Source organism: Manacus vitellinus, unplaced genomic scaffold (assembly GCF_001715985.3).
Source record: "Manacus vitellinus isolate BGI_N305 unplaced genomic scaffold, ASM171598v3 scaffold_34_pilon, whole genome shotgun sequence".
NCBI classification, from domain to species: domain Eukaryota; kingdom Metazoa; phylum Chordata; class Aves; order Passeriformes; family Pipridae; genus Manacus; species Manacus vitellinus.
In genome coordinates this window covers 7,319,200-7,337,374 of record NW_021940488.1, presented here as the reverse complement: position 1 = coordinate 7,337,374, position 18,175 = coordinate 7,319,200, and the positions used below count along the sequence as shown (strand labels likewise).

The 18,175-nt window shown below is 37.9% G+C and overlaps 1 protein-coding gene across 1 annotated transcript in view; it reads left to right on the top strand.

Moving 5' to 3' along the window:
• The window catches only part of LOC103762634 (multidrug resistance-associated protein 1-like), a 31,332-nt gene that overhangs the window by 6,884 nt on the left and 6,273 nt on the right, over positions 1–18,175 (top strand). The window contains exons 5-20 of the mRNA XM_029961436.1: positions 235–489; positions 1,906–1,971; positions 2,571–2,708; positions 4,525–4,671; positions 5,803–5,887; positions 6,003–6,069; positions 7,614–7,740; positions 8,311–8,487; positions 9,017–9,184; positions 10,280–10,466; positions 12,019–12,088; positions 12,953–13,013; positions 14,181–14,400; positions 14,885–15,039; positions 16,311–16,466; positions 17,384–17,583. Of these exons, the coding sequence (XP_029817296.1) occupies positions 235–489; positions 1,906–1,971; positions 2,571–2,708; positions 4,525–4,671; positions 5,803–5,887; positions 6,003–6,069; positions 7,614–7,740; positions 8,311–8,487; positions 9,017–9,184; positions 10,280–10,466; positions 12,019–12,088; positions 12,953–13,013; positions 14,181–14,400; positions 14,885–15,039; positions 16,311–16,466; positions 17,384–17,583 (2,279 nt within the window). The remainder of the gene's footprint in view (positions 1–234; positions 490–1,905; positions 1,972–2,570; positions 2,709–4,524; positions 4,672–5,802; positions 5,888–6,002; positions 6,070–7,613; positions 7,741–8,310; positions 8,488–9,016; positions 9,185–10,279; positions 10,467–12,018; positions 12,089–12,952; positions 13,014–14,180; positions 14,401–14,884; positions 15,040–16,310; positions 16,467–17,383; positions 17,584–18,175) is intronic.

Sequence of the window (18,175 nt, the reverse complement as noted above, 5' to 3'; positions counted from 1 at the left end):
CACAGGGGACTTGTGGTATCTGCCTGCCACACTGGAATGATACCTGTGCTTGCTGTGAAGCCTGTTGATGCTGGTGCCTGCACTGGGAGATTCTAAGCCAGGCCAAAGCTGAGGCTTTCTGAGCCCTCTTTTGGCCGTGGTGCTATAAAGAGTTGCAAGTCTGTTTCACCAAGTTCAGCTTTGCTCCAGTTATTGTCCTCTTAGCAATGTGACCTCTGTATTTTCCGGTTGCAGGCCTTAACTTTAGCAAATTCCTCACGACAAAACTATACAACTGGGCAAATTGTTAACCTGATGTCAGCAGATGCTCACCAGCTCCTGGAGATGGCTGTCACCATGAACCAGTTGTGGTCAGTACCTTTTCAGATCATCGTGGCTGTCATCTTCCTCTGGAAGGAACTTGGCCCCTCAGTCCTGGCAGGTGTTGCACTGCTGCTTTTGGTTATACCTGTAAATGTGCACATTGCAGCCAAAGTAAGAAGGCTGAAGGTGAGATATTTGAATAAGCACCGTAATTAAGTTGTCATAAACCAGTATTAGAATAGTATTGGTATGTCTAAGCTGACCTGCAGACAAATAAACTGTGCCAAGCTGCAGCTCCTTTTCAGTGAGGGGGGCGAAGTGTAGCTGCAGAAGCCAAGCCATATGTTTGATAGCTAAATTGGTGTGTAGGTTGGATACCTAAATTTTCATTATTCTGAAACAACACTTTTGTATTACTAAAAATCACTGTATGACTCAATGTAGGAGACAGCTATGTTTTTTTTTAAAATATTACATGAGCTAATTCCATTCAGTAAGGGATTTTGTAGGATTATGGCCCTCTTCAACTTTTATTATTCAAACTAAGCTGCTCAGTAAAAATTTAGCATGTTCTCCTGAGGTTATGGGAATTCCCCTGGAGGTACTGTGTGTGTTCTGACTTCTTTTATGCCTCTCTGATGCTACAGATCTCTTGGCACTGTATTGCCTGTTACTATTACAATTTCTGTGAGCTCCACTGGAATAAATACTACAACCTTAAGTTTTGCATTGCTTTCAAGGCAATTAGTTGTCTTATTCTGCCTCTGATGGTGTAACATGCAATGAAGACTGTCCCCATTAATTCTTTTTTAAGGCTGTGACAGTTTAGAGACATTGAAAAAAAAAACCAAAAAACTCTCACCTCTTTTGCAGGTGAGGTGCAGCAGCTGCACATATACTTAGATCCCTACTGTGACATGAGAGAGAGAGGAAATACAAAGGACAATAAAATCATTCTGTCTCAAAGTTTTCAACTTGTTATTATGTATGAATAAGACTCCAAACAGTAAAGAGGCTGTTAATGAGTATTTTTGAAATGTCAGGTGCAGAAGAGCCTGAGTGTAGCATAAGAATGAGAAGGATTTCTGGGGTTTTGTTTCTTTTAATAACAATGTATTAATCAGTAACAGAGGAAATTTTCTTCCTAATTCATGTATATATACATATATATGTATGCAGTGTTTTATATTCATATAGTGTTACATAGATATTCATGTGTGTGTGTGTATTTAGTGTTACACTATATTACTATTGAGTCTGTATTTACCTGCTTAGCAATTTTGAAGATTAAAAAATATTACCGTTCATGAACACCCTGGGAACTGCAAGCCTATTAAGATTTTAATTCAATGGAAAGAAAAATAAACTGGACAAGAATTGAAATGTGCACTTAAGCTGTTTTAGGGTAAAATAGTTATTTTAATGTATTTAACCCCATCTAATTTTTTTAACCATATCTATCTGAAACTGGTATAACTACAGTGCTAATGTGTTTTTCAGCAAGGTAAAAATAGCATTAAAGTGTCTTCAGTGTACTGCATATTTTACTTTCCAAATGCATTTGTTTTATCAAAAATGAAAACATTGCTGTCTTTTAACCAGAAAAGCCAAATGAAGTATTCAGATCAACAAGTCAAGCTACTAACTGAAATATTACATGGAATAAAGGTAATGACACAACTAATAAGGGGTTTGTTTTTTTTTTAGTTAGGTTGTAAAGGTAGTAACTTGTTTTAAAAACTTAGGTTTTACGAGTAATGTTTCAGCTAACAATGGTAAAAAGTTAAAGAGAAAATGTTTTAACATAATGTGCTTAAAGGGTTTTTGGAAAATATTTACTGGTTTAATTTGATTTGAAAAACTCACTATCCATAATGCATTCATTTTAGTACCACATTTTTAATGAAAAAAATATGTTAATAGATGTCTTAAAATACTTAGCAGAGTGGGATTGTAGCATAGAAGAAAAGCACTTTTAAAAGTTGTCCTATTTTTGTTATTTATCCTGTTTTGAAACCAGCTCATCCTTTATGATACATAAGGGACACTTTGAAATCTGAAGAATTAAAAGTGACTAAAGTATATTTCCCATAAGAACAACCTAATTTAAAATACTGTCTGGTCCTGATTTTCTTTGTAAAACATTCACATTTTTCTAGTTTGTCATTGCTGAATATTTGAAAATGACACTTGGAGATTAGGTTAATTTTTGAAGCCTGGTCGCTGCTTTTTTTTTTTTATTGAAGTGTGTCTGTTTGATTGTCTAGATCCTGAAACTTTATGCATGGGAACCTGCCTATCAAAGGAAGATCTTGAACATTAGAGAATGTGAAATGGATGTTCTGAAGTCATCTGGATATCTGACAGCTTACTCCATGCTGACCTTGACATGTATTCCTTTTATGGTTGGTTTTATAAAAATATTAATTCGTGCAGGACTGTTTCTCAAGTTCCCTGTTGCTTTAGTAGCTGACTGACCCACAAATGTTGCCTCCCAATACCTCAAAACATTAAATTTTCAACACAATATAATTGATTCCCAGGTTATGATAGTATGTATATGACTAGAGAAGAAGGAGAGAGATTATGAATTGACCAAGGTTTTAAAGATCTCCATTAGTAAGTCAGAAACCAAATCCAAATCTTCTGAATCTCTTGTCGCTGTTTTAATTATACTGTTTCTGTTGCATAGAACTCAACTCTCTATGAGTTTTAAGGGAATATATTTTCTGTATTTTTTAGCTATCCCCTCTCAAACACTAAAACTCTTAATACATGAAAAAAAAAACAAAACCAAAACACAAAAATATGAACCAAATTCATCCTAGCCTTGTTTCAGTGGAATTCTATCAGGAGTGCATTCAGATCTTTGGATCCCTCTGTTAAACTCTGTTTGAAAGTAAATGGAGACTTCAGGGCCTTGGGATGACTGATTAAGGGATCAGGAGAACAGTGTTCTCCTCTGTCCTTCCAGTTGCAGGGAATGATAAGGGAAGAAGCAGGATGAGCAAACTCCAAACCTAGTGTCACCAGCAGAATTTTGGATTTTTGGATTGTGGTTTGATCTATACAACAACAGGCCTACTGGCAACAGATGGGGTGCACGTGTCTCAAAGCAGGGAAGGATCTTTGTACAGGAGCTAGAGGGGATCACTGAGAGGGCTTTAAACTAGATTTGAAAGGGAAAAGGGATAAAATCAGGCTCACTAGATAATCTCCACGGGAATGCTGTGGGTAACGGTGTCAAAGGCTTTGCTGAAAGAAGGAATTCCTAAAGGTGCAGGAACAGGACATCCTCATGTACTGAAAGATGAGCTGTAGAGAGGAGGCTGACCTGGCTGAACAGAGAGCTTTGGAAGAAGGCTCAGGCAACTTAGGAGGACTGGAAGGATGTCATGAGGTTGTGCAGGGAGAAAATAAGAAGGCCCAAGACCCGGCTAGAACTTATCTGTCTACTGCTGTAAAAGACAATAAAAAGTGTTTCTATAAATAGATCAACAACAAAAGGAGGGCTATAGGGAATCTCCACCCTTTGTTGGATGGGAAAGAAACTTAGTGACAAAGACTGAGGAAAGACTTAGGTACATTTAATGTCTTCTTTTCCTCAGTCTTCAATAGTGTAAGACCAGTTGTGCTTCAGGTAGCCAGGCCCCTGAGCTGGGATACAGGGACAGGGAGCAGAATGAAACCCCCATAATCCAAGGGGAAACGGTCAGTAACCTGCTACATCACTTAGACACTCCCGGGTCTGTGGGGCTGGATGGGATCCACCCAAGGGATCTACCCATCTTGGAAGTGCTCAAATATGACATCCATTTACAAGAACGGTCGGAAGAAGGGTCTGGGGAGCTACAGACCAGTCAGCCTGACCTTGGTGCTGGGGTAGGTCATGGAGTTGATCATCTTGAGTGCAGGGCAACCAGGGGATTAGGCCAAGCCAGGACGGCACCCTGAGATGGGAAAGTTGTTTCATGTAGTTTAATGTGTCTGATTGGGTCAAACACAGTAGCCATGTTTTTAGTTCACTAAAATTGTAGTATTTCTGCACTCAGAATTGCAGCTATGCATTAACTTCTGTGTGCAGCAGTTACAGAGTCCGTGTTTATACACAAGCAGAAATGAGATCTTCTAAATGAAAACAAAACCAGTATCTGTGTATACATTTTAGTTGTAATGTGATTTTGCTTCTTAATATATCGTTTTCATATTTTTATTGAAAAGGTCTTACTGGCTACATTTGGAGCCTACTTTCATCTGGACAAAGAGAATGTTTTAACAGCAGCTAAAGTGTTTACATCTATTTCTTTATTCAACATTTTGCGACACCCTTTGTTTGAGTTACCCTCTGTAATCTCTGCTGTGGCCCAGGTAAGTGCTATAAAGGCTAATTTTGTATTCTCTCATGTTTCAGCCATTTCTAGGAGCGATGAAGTAACTTAATTATTTTAAGTTACATTTTATTGAGGTGAAACTGCACAGTATTTTTATAGAATGCAAAGTGTGAAGGCTGTTTAAAGGATGTCTCTCATTCTTTTAAGTACGATGAAAATTGGGTAGCACACCTAATCGTGACTGAGCTTTCTGTTTCTTGCTTTCCTTCCTTCAGTGGACTAGACTCAACTTCTGCTCCTACTCTCTCAACTTCTCTTCCTCATAGAAGATAAAATGTGAACAATTTGAGCTGCACTTGGTTAAATCACTGAGCCACTGTTGTATATTGGAGCCCTTGGTACCAAGTAGGGGAGACCCATTGTGGACTCTACTATTCTGGTTTTGTCAAGTCACCACTGAAGAAAGTGGAGAAAAAAGGAGTAGAGCTGCTGAGGATCCCATATCAGCAACCTTCAGGCCTAATGGTACACCAGTAGTGTTGCCACCTGAGTTGGGAACTTCTAGCTTTTAATACTCTGTTATTTATTATGGGTGTATCTCATGAGCTGCTCATGAATGTACTAGGTCACAGCTTGTACACAACTCCGCCTTTTTAAGGGAGGGGACCACTGGGAGCAGTTACTCATCCTGATTTGATTTCATTTATGATTAGCCTTTTACTTTCCCAGTTGGTTAACTTCTAGTAGCTTAAAAATAAGCACAAGCCTAAGTTAATGTCACTTTGTCACAGCAGTGATGGACATCTCATGATGCACTCACAGTAAGATGTCTTTCTTCATTCTATGGAGAGACTTACTGTGCACTGTTTCTTAACAGAAAAAAAAAAGAAAAAAGCTAAACCACAGGTTTATGCAAACAAACTAATTGAGTCAGAGGAACTGGACATTCAAGGATTAAATGTATCTTCAAACACTGCCTTATTGATCACTTTAGATTCTTTAGTACTTTAAGGAAAATGTTTTTGAAATACCTAAGCACCTTTTTTGTCTGTCATTAAATAAGATGAGGAGTCTGTCTTTCCATATTATCTAGAACTTTTAAAATATTATTTTAAAATATAGAGATCACAGACACATTATAAATATTGTATATATTTTCATTTTGTAGACCAGAGTTTCTCTGAGCCGTTTGGAGGATTATCTGTTTGCTGAGGATCTTAACCCCGAGGATGTCAGTACAAACTACAGTGGAAGTAAGCAGTAGTTATTAATTTTCAATTGGTCATGATTTTATATGGAAGATTATTAAGAAACTCAACTGAGGGGATGGATTAGCAAGTCTTTGCTCTATTTTCTTTGCTGCAACAGATCATGCTGTTGGTTTTATTGGTGCTTCTTTCCGCTGGGAGAAAAATGGCCTGCCAATCTTGAAAAAGTAAGGTATTTTTTACTTATTTTTACGATCTCCTTTGGCAGAATGTGATGTCTGTAGAGATTTTGGTCAGGTTAAATGTATTCTGATTCAGATTAATTCATGATGTTACGTACCAAAAAGAACATAAATTATTGTTTTCAGAGTTTCCCCCATGATCAGTGCGCTCTGGAAAGTCAGATCTGACCTAGTCTCCCTGATGCTCCCAGAGGAACCTCATGAAAGTGCATGTTCCCCAACACTGAACTGTATAACTTTTATGGGAAACCCTCCCCTCCCCTTTCTTCCTTCTCCTCAGTTTCCACAAGGGAGATTTAATGGCAATCAGGTTTTTAACTGCAACAAATCTTTAACTGTACCAGTTTTCCCTGATTTGCATTTTGGGGAGTATTCATTACCTGGGAAGATGCCCTTTTGTTGGTGTAGCATTTTGTGTTGCCTACAAGTAAGCTAAGGTAGTTTATGCATCCTTGCATTGAATAATGATCTGAAAATTGGGCTGTGGCTTCCTTTGGAAAAAATAAACAAGCAAAAAGTTTGCTTTTCTCAGACTGGTCCCTCTTGCCTGAAAACACCCCTCATTTTTTTTGTCATTTCTTAACAAGATATTTCTTAGGTGTAAATTCAGCTATGCCTAATGAACACATTGGAAGGTTAGTAAGGACATGGCATAACCAAACCCTGGGGTGGAATGGATAACCTATTTGATAAATACAGCTGTTTAATGCTACTAAAAGTTGATAAGTACAGCTGTTAAATGTTACTAAGGAGCTGAAGAGGTTAAAACCCACACAGTCCAACCGTCTCACCACACTGTCTGCCCTGTTGCTCTCAGGGTTGGGGCATTGAGTGTCCCCATCTCAGCCACCAAAGCCTTCAATATAGTGTCCAGTCATGAGCTGCCTTCAGCATCATATACAGACTTCATTAAAGTCTGGGTGTCTGGGTACAGTCTTTCTCTACCTCATTTGTGTTTCCAGCTGTAGTCTGAAGGGACTATGCTTATTGTAGCATAAGGCCTTCAAATCAGAGCATACTTGGATCCAAATGGAGAGTATGGAGTACAGGTACTGCATCTTGTATGGTAAAGTTTATGGGGTTTTGACAGCAAAATACACTGATTCTGAAGGGCAGCTTTTGTTCACCCAAACAGCTATTTTTTTTCCCTGAGAGGGTTCACATACTGGCTACAGTAGATTCTCCATGAGAGGTCCAGCAGTTGATGGTCAGCGTAAGGTGGAATGTGAACCACAGGCCTGAGAAGAATACAGTATGACCACTTACTGTTTAGTGATCCACTTACTCCCATTTGATTTAATTGTGACCAGATGAAAGCACAACCTCTAACTTGAGGCAAATAAATTTATCCCTAAAGTCATCAGTACAGTTCTTGAAACAGTACATAGTAAAAAGATATGCAAACTGAAGTACTAATTTCTCATAGTTCCAAGGGTAATACAGTCTTTCTTTCTTACAGTGGCTACAACCCATCCATGATGGAGTATTTACAGAGAGCATAACTAATTTTTCTTCCTCAATATTTCCAGCTTGAGTGTCAAGATTCCTGAAGGCTCTTTAGTTGCTATTGTGGGACAGGTTGGATCTGGGAAGTCATCTTTTCTTTCTGCTGTTCTTGGAGAAATGGAGAAACTTGAAGGAACAGTTCAGAGAAGAGTAAGATTGTCTGTCTGTGTCCCCCTGCCCTGCACACTCCTCAATACCTAAATTAGGCAGAACTGATTAATAGATTTTCAGAGGGCATGTAGCTTAACATAAAAAAATATTTCAGAGCATTTCCAGTTATGGTTCCTATCCTTTAATCTTAAATTTTAATGCTGACATGTTCCACAGCATGTTATATAAAAATACAAACAATCTAACTGTATTTCGATTTCTACTCAATACAGACGTATTTTGCTGCATATAAATATTACAATGGATGCCTGTTTGTCACTCTGATCTTTCCCTGGAACACTTTACTCCACATATGTCCCAGCTCTGTCTGTTTTATTTGAAGTCATATGGGTTTTTATAATAATGATAGGCGAGCTGTCATACAGTAATATTCAACAGATTGCTTTTATTACCTGACTTAATAAAAATTTTAACAGTTTAATAATGCTCAAGTTTTGGGAGGAATTTCTGATTACTTTGAGGCAAAGCTAGAATTTCAAATTTATTTTTAAATGCTATTTTGTATGTTCACACAGCTCAAATAAAAAAATTGTTTCCAATTCTTTTTAGGGTTCAGTGGCTTATGTTTCTCAGCAAGCTTGGATTCAAAATGACAGTTTACAGGAAAATATTCTCTTTGGTGAAGATCTAAACAGGCCATACTACAACCTTGTTTTAGAGTCTTGTGCTTTACTGCCAGATTTGGAACAGTTACCGGATGGAGACCAAACAGAGATTGGAGAAAGGGTGAGAATTTGAGGTGTCAGAAATAATGCAGTAAGAGAAATTATGGCTTTATGGTTTTTATATATTATCTGTTGGATAATTAACAGTAATGACTAATCAGTACTCAACCAAGTACATCTAGCCCATCTCCTTACTTAGCTAACTTACTTTGAACTTCTGTTGAAGCTCTGAACTCTTATTAATTTTTAAAATGGCTCTTTTCTATACAGATGTTTGTGTCAACCCTGTCCTGTTTTCTGGGGGTTTTCTCTATGCTGTAAAATGTCTGTATGACTAAATAAAACTTCCTGTTTAATTTTCCAAAGTACCTTGCATTTGCCCATTTTGGAGTGGGAATAATCAACAGAGCCCAAACTTTGCTCTAATTATTTGAAAATCCAAATGTTGCCTTTCTGTTTTCATATGTAGTATAAAATCTACTTTGCTTACCTGAGAAAAATAGAGAGATGAGACTGAGTATGATACACTGGTCTTCTTTAGTATTTCATATTTAAATGTGGATTATTTTGACTTTGCTTTCTTTTCTTAGGGTGTCAATATAAGTGGAGGGCAGAAGCAGAGAGTGAGCCTTGCCAGAGCTGCGTACAGCAATGCTGACTTGTATCTCCTGGATGACCCCCTGTCTGCTGTAGATGTACATGTTGGAAAACATCTTTTTGATAAGCTAATTGGCCCTTCAGGTCTCCTAAAAAGCAAGGTAAAGTAGGATGGCTTCCTTTCTATCAACAGCTTTGTACAATACAGCAAACATGGTAAAAGTCCCAGTCCAATCTGCAAAAGTTCATCTCTTACCTGATATGTTGATGAAAATTATTTGGAATAAAGAGACTGAATAAAAAGCAGAGCTAATTGTGCCAGTTTAAAGCCTATTGGGTAGACATAGCACGGACTGAAGAATGCGGGAATCTGAAAGACTCATATAATAGTTGCTCATCTCTTCTTTACTGGCAGTTTTTGAGGAGTGCCGTGGTGTGCACATGGAAGGCAGGGCAGAGCCCTTTGTGGTCACACATGATGCCTCACTGCAGCAAACAGATTATAGCCAGTACAGGTTATAGAAAGAAAGGCTTCTTGTTGGGCAAAGAAGTTCCTAGGGGAAGGTGGAATCTGAAGGAATAGATTCTCCCATTTGAAAACTGTTGATGTGGGAAGGTAAGATAGCTTGTAAAAATCTCTCCTCAGTGTTGTGTATTAGTACAGATTATTCCTGCTGGCTGCTGCCTGCAAAACACATATATTAACATGAAACAGTTACTATTGTGTCTACATTTGTTGCTTCATAAATGTCCTTCACTTTACCTCTCTCCCTTCTCCCTTTTCTTAGTCTACCTGCTCGATGTATAAGTATTTATACACTGGTTGTAAGTATTTGGCAGAGGCAAGAGCTCTAGTAATGGTAGGCTTCTAGGCAGATTTTAATATTGAGGCTATCATAACTACATGTAGTACATTAAAACCTGTAGTATCTAGGTGTTTTTTCTACAACCTAATCTAAACCATTCCTGAGCAGGGAGCAGGTAAGAAACATTAAGGATTAGGAACCAGGTAAATACAAGTAACAGCAAATAGCAATAAGCTTGGAGTTTAACATTGCAATCGACAATTAAAAGAGTATTATGGTAAAGTAGTCAGTAAATAACAGCAATAATAATAATGATAATAATAAAGTAGACAAATAAATGGGCAAAATCACAGAAGAATGACATTATACCATTCCAGCAATCATAACTGAATGTCTGCTTTTAGTACATGTTTATATTTACATGCCAAAATGGAAAACATTGTGTTTCAGACTCGTATATTGGTGACCCATAATCTCACAGTCCTGCCTCACACTGATCTTATAATAGTAATGGAGGAGGGCAGAATAAGTCAAATGGGGACCTACCAAGAACTCATTTCAAAGAGAGCTAATTTTGTTGAGCTTGTTCAAAACTTCGGTGCAGAGCGTACAAGTGAAGAGACAACCCCAATGGAAGGTGAGAGAATTTTTATACAGTGTTTGCTTAGTATTTTTACTTTTCATTGCAGCTTCTCAAAATATTCCTCCTGAAGAATTGCTGGAAAATATAGAGCGTTCCTGTCTATGTTTTCCTATAGAATTACAGTTTATAAATTGAAAAAAATTCTGACTTTAATGTCTTGAGACCAAATGTTATGATAAAACCACCTCATGCAGCTAGTTTCAACTTTTCCATACTGTATTAGTCACCATGTAAAGTTCCATGATTCTGCTAAGGATTCATCACCTAATAAGTAACATATGGACATTTCAAATTAATCTTGCAGTGTCAATGATTTTGTCCTGTTCTGTATTGGATAATTCCCATTTCCATCACCTTAGACTGCTGTAATCACAGAGCACAGCAGGAGGGGCAGGAGAATATGGTCCACTTGTAGGAGAAAAAAATTCATTAAACTTTTACTACTCTTATTAAATACTTCCAGCCAACAAGTAGACAGTGTAAATAAATATTGCATAATCCCTTAAAAGTGCATGCAGTCATTCACGTGGATTGGGACTCAGCTTACCTCTGTACCTGAGTTGTTCAATGTGTGCTCTTCATGGAGCTGTGGGAAAGAAGTAGGTACACTGACCATTCAGTCTGACCTGTTTACATAATGTACTTCAGGAGGAGATTAATGATGGTTCTTTAATTTTGAGAGAAGAAATCTATCCAAATGAACAGAAGAGTCCTATAAGACCTAAGTGACTGCAGATGTTTATAATGCTGGTTTCCAGTTTTCTTAGCAACTCTAAATTGAGCCTCTACTGACCCTGTACTGGAGCCAGTGCTCTGAAACATTTGCTGGGGTTTGATGGAGAGGAGTGGAAAGACAGAACAGCAAATTTGCAAAAGGCAGCAATGGGCAGTCTCGTGTTAGCTCTGTTGGGATGACAGTGTGAAGTAGCCCTGTAAGGAAATATCCACTATTCACAAAGGGTAATAAAGAGAGGGGAGGGGAAACAAAGTCATGAGGAAAAGAAACAGCATACACTGTGTTGTGATGCAAAATTGTACAGCAGAGGTACACTCAGCAGGAGGGCTGGATGTAGAGAACATCTTTGTTTTAACATCTGTTGAAGAAAATAATATCAAATATGAAAAAAAAAAGAAAAAGAGAAGAAAAAAATCAGTTCCTGGAAAAAAAAAAGTTTGACTCCTTTCAATAACACAAAAAAAACAGTAAGCTCAGCTTTCCAGCCATGATCAAAGAATTCTTTGAGATAAACACTAATGTTAGTATTCGCAGGAATACTAATACTTTCACTAAGCAGGAATGGAATTCCAAGGATACTCTAGGCTCATGGGGGGGATTTACCTGCTGTCACAGTTCTAGCATTTGGTCACAAATGTGTCTGTCTTGTGTAGTAGCTGTCCCAATATTAGGTCAGTTTAGGGAGTTCCTAATTTAAAGTATTCCTATTCATCATTTTGTCCCCATTTTTTATTTCTCACTTCTTGCGCTGTTCCTGTCTACTCATGGTATAATACTGAAAAGATTTCTCTTCTTTTTTTTCTATTGTAGTGAGTTCTTCAAAGGAAGAGGGCCAGCTGGGAAGGAAACTGCAACAAAAAGGGCTGGTGAAACATAAGGAGTAGGTATTAAAAAAAAAATTAGCCATTGCTTAACTGATGCAATGCTAGAACAACCCTAAGTGCTGAAGGCTGTGACACCATGCTTCAAGGTGTAAACATGGGTTAAGCCTGAATGCCCATTAGCAGTTCCTTGGAGAGCCTGTGTCTGGTTTCCCTTTATACAAAAGAAATCCAGTGAATGTGCCACATGAGTTCAAGAGATCCAGTCCATGGGCTGCTTCACTGTGTGAGCCAAAGTATGTTAGGCAGGAGTGAAGGGGGCTTTCAGAAGACCAGCTGAAGCCTCTGATGGGGATGCACCCACAATTCCCAGACAGCAATTTGACTTCTTAATATATATTATGTTGTTTATGCTCCGTTTTTTAAATGTTTATGTGTCTTTTTCCACCTTTAAGAAAACTCGTGGGCTCCCAAAGAGTTGAATGACCTCTCGGATCACTGTGTAAAGCACAGTAGTGGTATATTTGCAGTGGTAGAGGATAATGCAAAGACGAAGTAGAAGAGACTCAACCTAGAAGGTTAAGACGGTGTAGGTCACTTAAACTTAACCAGCCTGGTCCAGAAGTAGTAGAATCAGATGTGTCAAACAGTAAGAGAGACCCAAGTTGCCTCAGGAAAGGGTGGTCACACATCTTTAGCAGGGCAAACTCAGTCTTACCTACACATAATTATACAGGAGTTTAAAAGGCCATACCTAGTCTTGTCTTCTGACAACAAAAACAAAACAGCGCAGGAAAGTTGGTGTCTATCTACATAGGAAAAATTTATGTGATTTTATAGCATCCCTTTTTGTTTGGGAATAAATGGATACGTCCTTTGCATGAGGACTCACAGGAAGATTTGAAAGTGTTTCTTGTTTGCAGCTCCTCCTTTGGTCAGCGGAAAGCATACACTAACAATAAAGAGGAAGTTGCTGCTGGTGGCGTAAGTATCACTGATAGAAAAAGCTTTGACATTTGTCTTTATAAAAATGTCTTATTTTGCAACTGCAGTTTTTTGTTTCTTAGATCTCCTTACTGAATTTAAAATAAACCTTACATGTTTTCACCAAATTTTAAGCATATGGTCAGAGATTTTCTATTTTGATGATCTGCTGGTGGTTGTATTTTCATATTATGTCTAAGTTGACCTAGTTTTGCATATTTCAGAAAGAAGATGATTAAAAAATCCTTTTATTTCTGTTAGAAAAACGTTCTGTCTATCTTTAGGAAATTTAAACAGCTACGTGCTGGAGCAGAGACTAGAAATTTTTCATGGTAATGTTGCAGTATTGTTTTATGTTCGAAGCACACTTTCTGCAGTCTCCATTAAAAAAATCTACCAGTTGCAAGAAAGAGGGAAAAGACCAAGTGAAACACTACGGAGAAGGCCAGAGCTTCTTGTGAAGCTGTAGTTCTGTTGAGATAAGAACAGTGGAGTGGAGGGCTGAAGAATTTCTAACAAGATGGTAGAAATAGGCACTTGAAAAAAAATGAATTTACAGAAGAGACAGAAGAGTTTGTGCCAACTGGAGCTCATTTCACTTCAGATCCTGTAATGAAATCCAAGAATCTGCTCCTACCAGCTCTGCCTTTAAAGTGGCCTAGCTTACTTCGTCCCCGTTAGTCGTCATACACACCAAGAATGAGAACTTTCTCCTGCTGTCACTAATTTCCTTGGCTCCAGTAGCCCAGAGTGGTAGTTCTAAATTTTCTACTTCCATTGATGAACAGAGTAAAATTTGCTTCATACAGACTGTCAGGAATTGCACTTTTGGTTGGTTCATTTGTTGATTTTATTTTCTTTTTCTTTCTTTTTTTTGTATAATCTGACACTGGAAAGTATCTCAAGCAAGATTGCCTATGAGATGTATCATTAAAGAACAGAGTCTAATGGGAGACAAAAGCTTTTCACAGTACAGTTTTATATAGCTAATTTATCAGATTTAATTCAGAAATTATTTAGATTTATTCCGAATTTAATGTATCCAATTCCCATGTGTATTTGCCTTCAAGAATGATGATGATTTTATGAGTAATTTTTTTTCAAGGTGAAAGTTTTGTTTATGATTTTACGAGTACCTTCTCTTTTTCATGTGTTCTTTTCTTTTAGATGAAAATGTCAGTTGTCTTGAAATACCTCCAAGCCTTCAGCTGGCGATGGATGTGGTTGACCATAGCTGCTTATGTAGGCCAGAATGCACTAGGCATTGGACAGAATCTGTGGCTTAGCACCTGGATTGCAGAAACAGCACAAGTTAGTGATTTCACGGAATGGAAACAGTCACGAAACTATAAGCTTTGTATCTATGGACTTCTGGGATTTATTCAAGGCAAGGATGAGCATTTGTGACTCTTTTCTCACTGTTTGCCAAATTTGATCTGCCTGAATATGTGTCAGTAAAGAAATAGTGCTGTTTGTTTCATGGTGTGCAACACAGTGTAATAGTTAAACTTGGGGAGAGCAGGAGCCATATTACAGGCATGTAGAAGAAAATGCAGTTTAATTTGATGATATTGCTGTGAATTCTTGGAACATACACATGTAACTTAATGAAGATCTGTTGGCATCTCGTTGAGGTGGGGATTCAGTATGGATGTGAAGTGGTGTGCTAGCAGAAGAGACTTAACTGCAGGAAAATCATACTTAGGAAGTAGTAAGATGTATCAACAAAATGAAATATGTACATTTGTAAAACTGAGAGGAAGCACAACTGTGGGATTGGTCACTGTGGTAGAAAACAGTGACAGGAACCAGCTCCATCCCTTTTCCCAACCCAGCCATTCATACTGTCTTTCAATTTATCCATTCCCAAGGCCTGCTCGTTTGCTGTGGTGCTTATGTGCTCACCAGGGGATCCCTGTCTGCTTCCCGGGCTATGCATGGTCAGCTGTTGGACAACGTGCTGCACCTTCCTCTGCAGCATTTTGTAACTAATCCAGTTGGTCGGATCATCAGCAGGTTCACAAAGGTAAAGGGAACACTCATGCAGAGTTTTCCATTTTATGAAAACGAAGCTTGAGTTGGCTTGGTTTTAATTCCATTTTAGCATTGTTAAAAAAGTAATGATATGAAAGTACTGCAATATCTAGCAATGGAAAGCTGTTCCAGTGCATAAAACTTAAAGAACTGTCTAAAGCTATTTTCTTACAAAACCATCAAAACATATTATTGATAGAAGTTGTATAGACCCTATCCAAGATCATTAAGAGTTCATTCCTCAAAGACCATTCCTGCAGTGCAACTGGTTTATCAGACCTAAATCTGGTCTATTTTTAAAAGAAAACTGTATTTTTCTTCAATAATGTCACAGAATCATAGAATCAGCCGGGTTGGAAAGGACCTCTGAGATCATCAAACCCAATCCTTCATTTCTTTTTTTTTTTTTTTTTTGAAATCCATTCAGTACTCCAGAAAAATCCAGTCCAGGTTTCCCCATTCCGTGCGCAGACGATCCGGAGCTGGCAAACAGGGACAGGGCAGGGCGATTTGGGAAGCAGGAGCAGGCAAACAGGGAACAGCGTTTAAGCTAATGTCCATCTTGATAAGAATTTTTATTATTAAACTTTGTCATTGCTCACCTTTGGGGTTGCACAAAGGGAAGGATGTCTCAGCTGCAAAAGTGCACAAGGGCAGATGTGCCTTTGACTTGGCATCAATTTGTTTTTTTCAAATGGTATCTCGCCTTGTGGCAAATGCAAATTGGATTTGAAAAATGACGTAGTGACCAAGTTTTGTAAAAGCAAAAAGCTATACTCTCTTTTATGCTGAAGTTAAGGAGTATATACTGAGTTCTGATTGTTGTGTACTATCCAGAATATTGGAAAATCCTTCATTTTCATCCGAATAGGTGTGTGCATGTCAGAATAGGTATATTGTATGTCAGAATCTAATGTAATTGTCAAAACTAGTTAATACATTAAATTCATGTTCTCAGAGGCATATAGAAGTGAATGTTATTTTCACTTATAAGTGAACGTTATTTTCTACTTTTGTACGTCTTTGGCTATAAGTGGAACCTTTATTGCACAAACAAGTGTTATTTACTACAGTTTTAATGCTTCCCACTCCCATCATAAGTAGATTGTTGCAATGCATTACTAAGTGACTGCTGATGGTTATGTTCTCTAGAATAATACCAAGAGGTTGTGTAATACACTAAAAGATCAATTAATTTAGGTTTCTCAAAGTTTTTAGTGGAATTTACTCACAAAATCTTGATTTTTCTGTGCATTGTTACAGGACTTATCTGTCGTGGATGTCCGTTTCCATTTCTACTTGGGAACTTGGCTGAACTTTACCCTGGATGTTATTGGAACCATTGTAGTTATCACATCTGCCTCACCACTATTCATAGTGGTAATTATTCCCCTGGGATACTTTTATTTGATTATCCAAGTAAGTGCATTGTTCTTAATAGGGATTTCTAGATGTGCATGGATGAAATGTCTAAAACAATCCAGCATACAGGCTTAAATAATTTTTTATTGTGGAAAAAAATACATATACAAATATATATGCAAGACACATCTGAAATTGTTTTCAGAAAAAAATCTTCAGAGTTCTTGAAAGGAAATTTGGACACTTCCTGAATATATCCTGTAATTCTTGGGAATTTACATCTTTCTCTTCATACTTCGCTTTTTTATGGGAAGATACAATATTGATAGAGATCTCAGCAAGAAATTTGCTGAAGTTACCTGAAGAAACGGAGTGTATATTATAGTGAAAGTTAACAGCTGAAGGATAACCCTGAAACAGCAGCTGTACATAGAATGATGCCTAAACTACCTGTGCTGTTTTTTGTGCAGAGTTTCAGTTGTGGTACTGAGAAGCCAAAAATTAATGTTTCAGAAAGACTAATGGCTGCTTGCCTGTTTCTTAATAGTCAGAGTATGGTCTGGGATTAAAGATTTTAAAGACTCTTAAAATAAGAACATAGAGGAAGGAAAAGAGTGCCTGAATTTGGTGTCTGCTAAAGAGCTGAAATACAGACATCATTACATGGAAGAAATAAAGGCTGACTTTCATCTTAGAAAGAATTGGGACATTCTAATTTGGAAGTTACACTGAAGTTTTAGTGGGTTGTTACACAGCCCTAGTGGTACAGCACATTTTGTATAGAATTTGGAAATAATGTTCTTTTATTTTAGCCTTACCAGTAATTTATATATGGCAGTTGGGTTTTACTTCTGTGTTGGTTTTGAACAGCTTTTTTTTTCTGTGTAGACGCTTTCAACTTTTTCCATGTTAAAAATTTACAGGAATTCCTTATGAGAATATTTAACTGGCTACTGTCTGTACTGTTTCATTAGCGATACTACATTGCGAGCTCACGACAGATTCGACGTCTGGTGGGAGCATCGCAGCCTCCAGTGATCTCCCACTTCAGTGAGACTCTTGTGGGGCGATCAACAATTCGAGCATTTAGCCACCAGGAGAGATTCATTAGAGAAAACTATGATGTTGTGTATGAGAACTTAGTTTGTGTCTACAACAACCTCATCTCAAACAGGTACTTTGCAGCAGTTCTTCATCTGTGACTGAACCTTCCTCTGTAGAATTCCACAACTCAGTGTTCACCTGTAGTCAGAGTAGAGCCACTGAGAAGCAAGGACAAGAGCAATTTACCCACCACTCTGTAATGAATGCATAGTGTTTAAGCACTAGGATGATTTCTTCTTTATGTACCATAAAATAGTGGGTTTATATAGAAAATGTGCATATGCTGTTTGGGATGAGAGTATTTTAAAAAAGAAAAAAGTTACCAATCGGTCATGAGCATGGACTGTGCTACACTTCAACTAATGGTTCTTCTTGCAAGTTTATGAACAAATCAAATTTGCGTTTCAGTAGTTCATGTGGAAGTAGCCCAGTGTCTGTATCCACAGGCACCAGCTGGATGTTGAGAGGGGAATCTTGGGTTTAAGCAAACAAAGTCCATTTCCTCACCTTCCTTTGTGATTCAGTTCAGTTACAGGCAGAGATTAGCAAGGAGAAGATTTTCATGTCTGGTTTTCAGTCGTGTGCTTGAATCTTTTTCAGGCAGGGAGAGCAGGAAAGCAGTATGAGGAGTGAAGGGAGCGCTGGCCAGGAGTTGAGACACA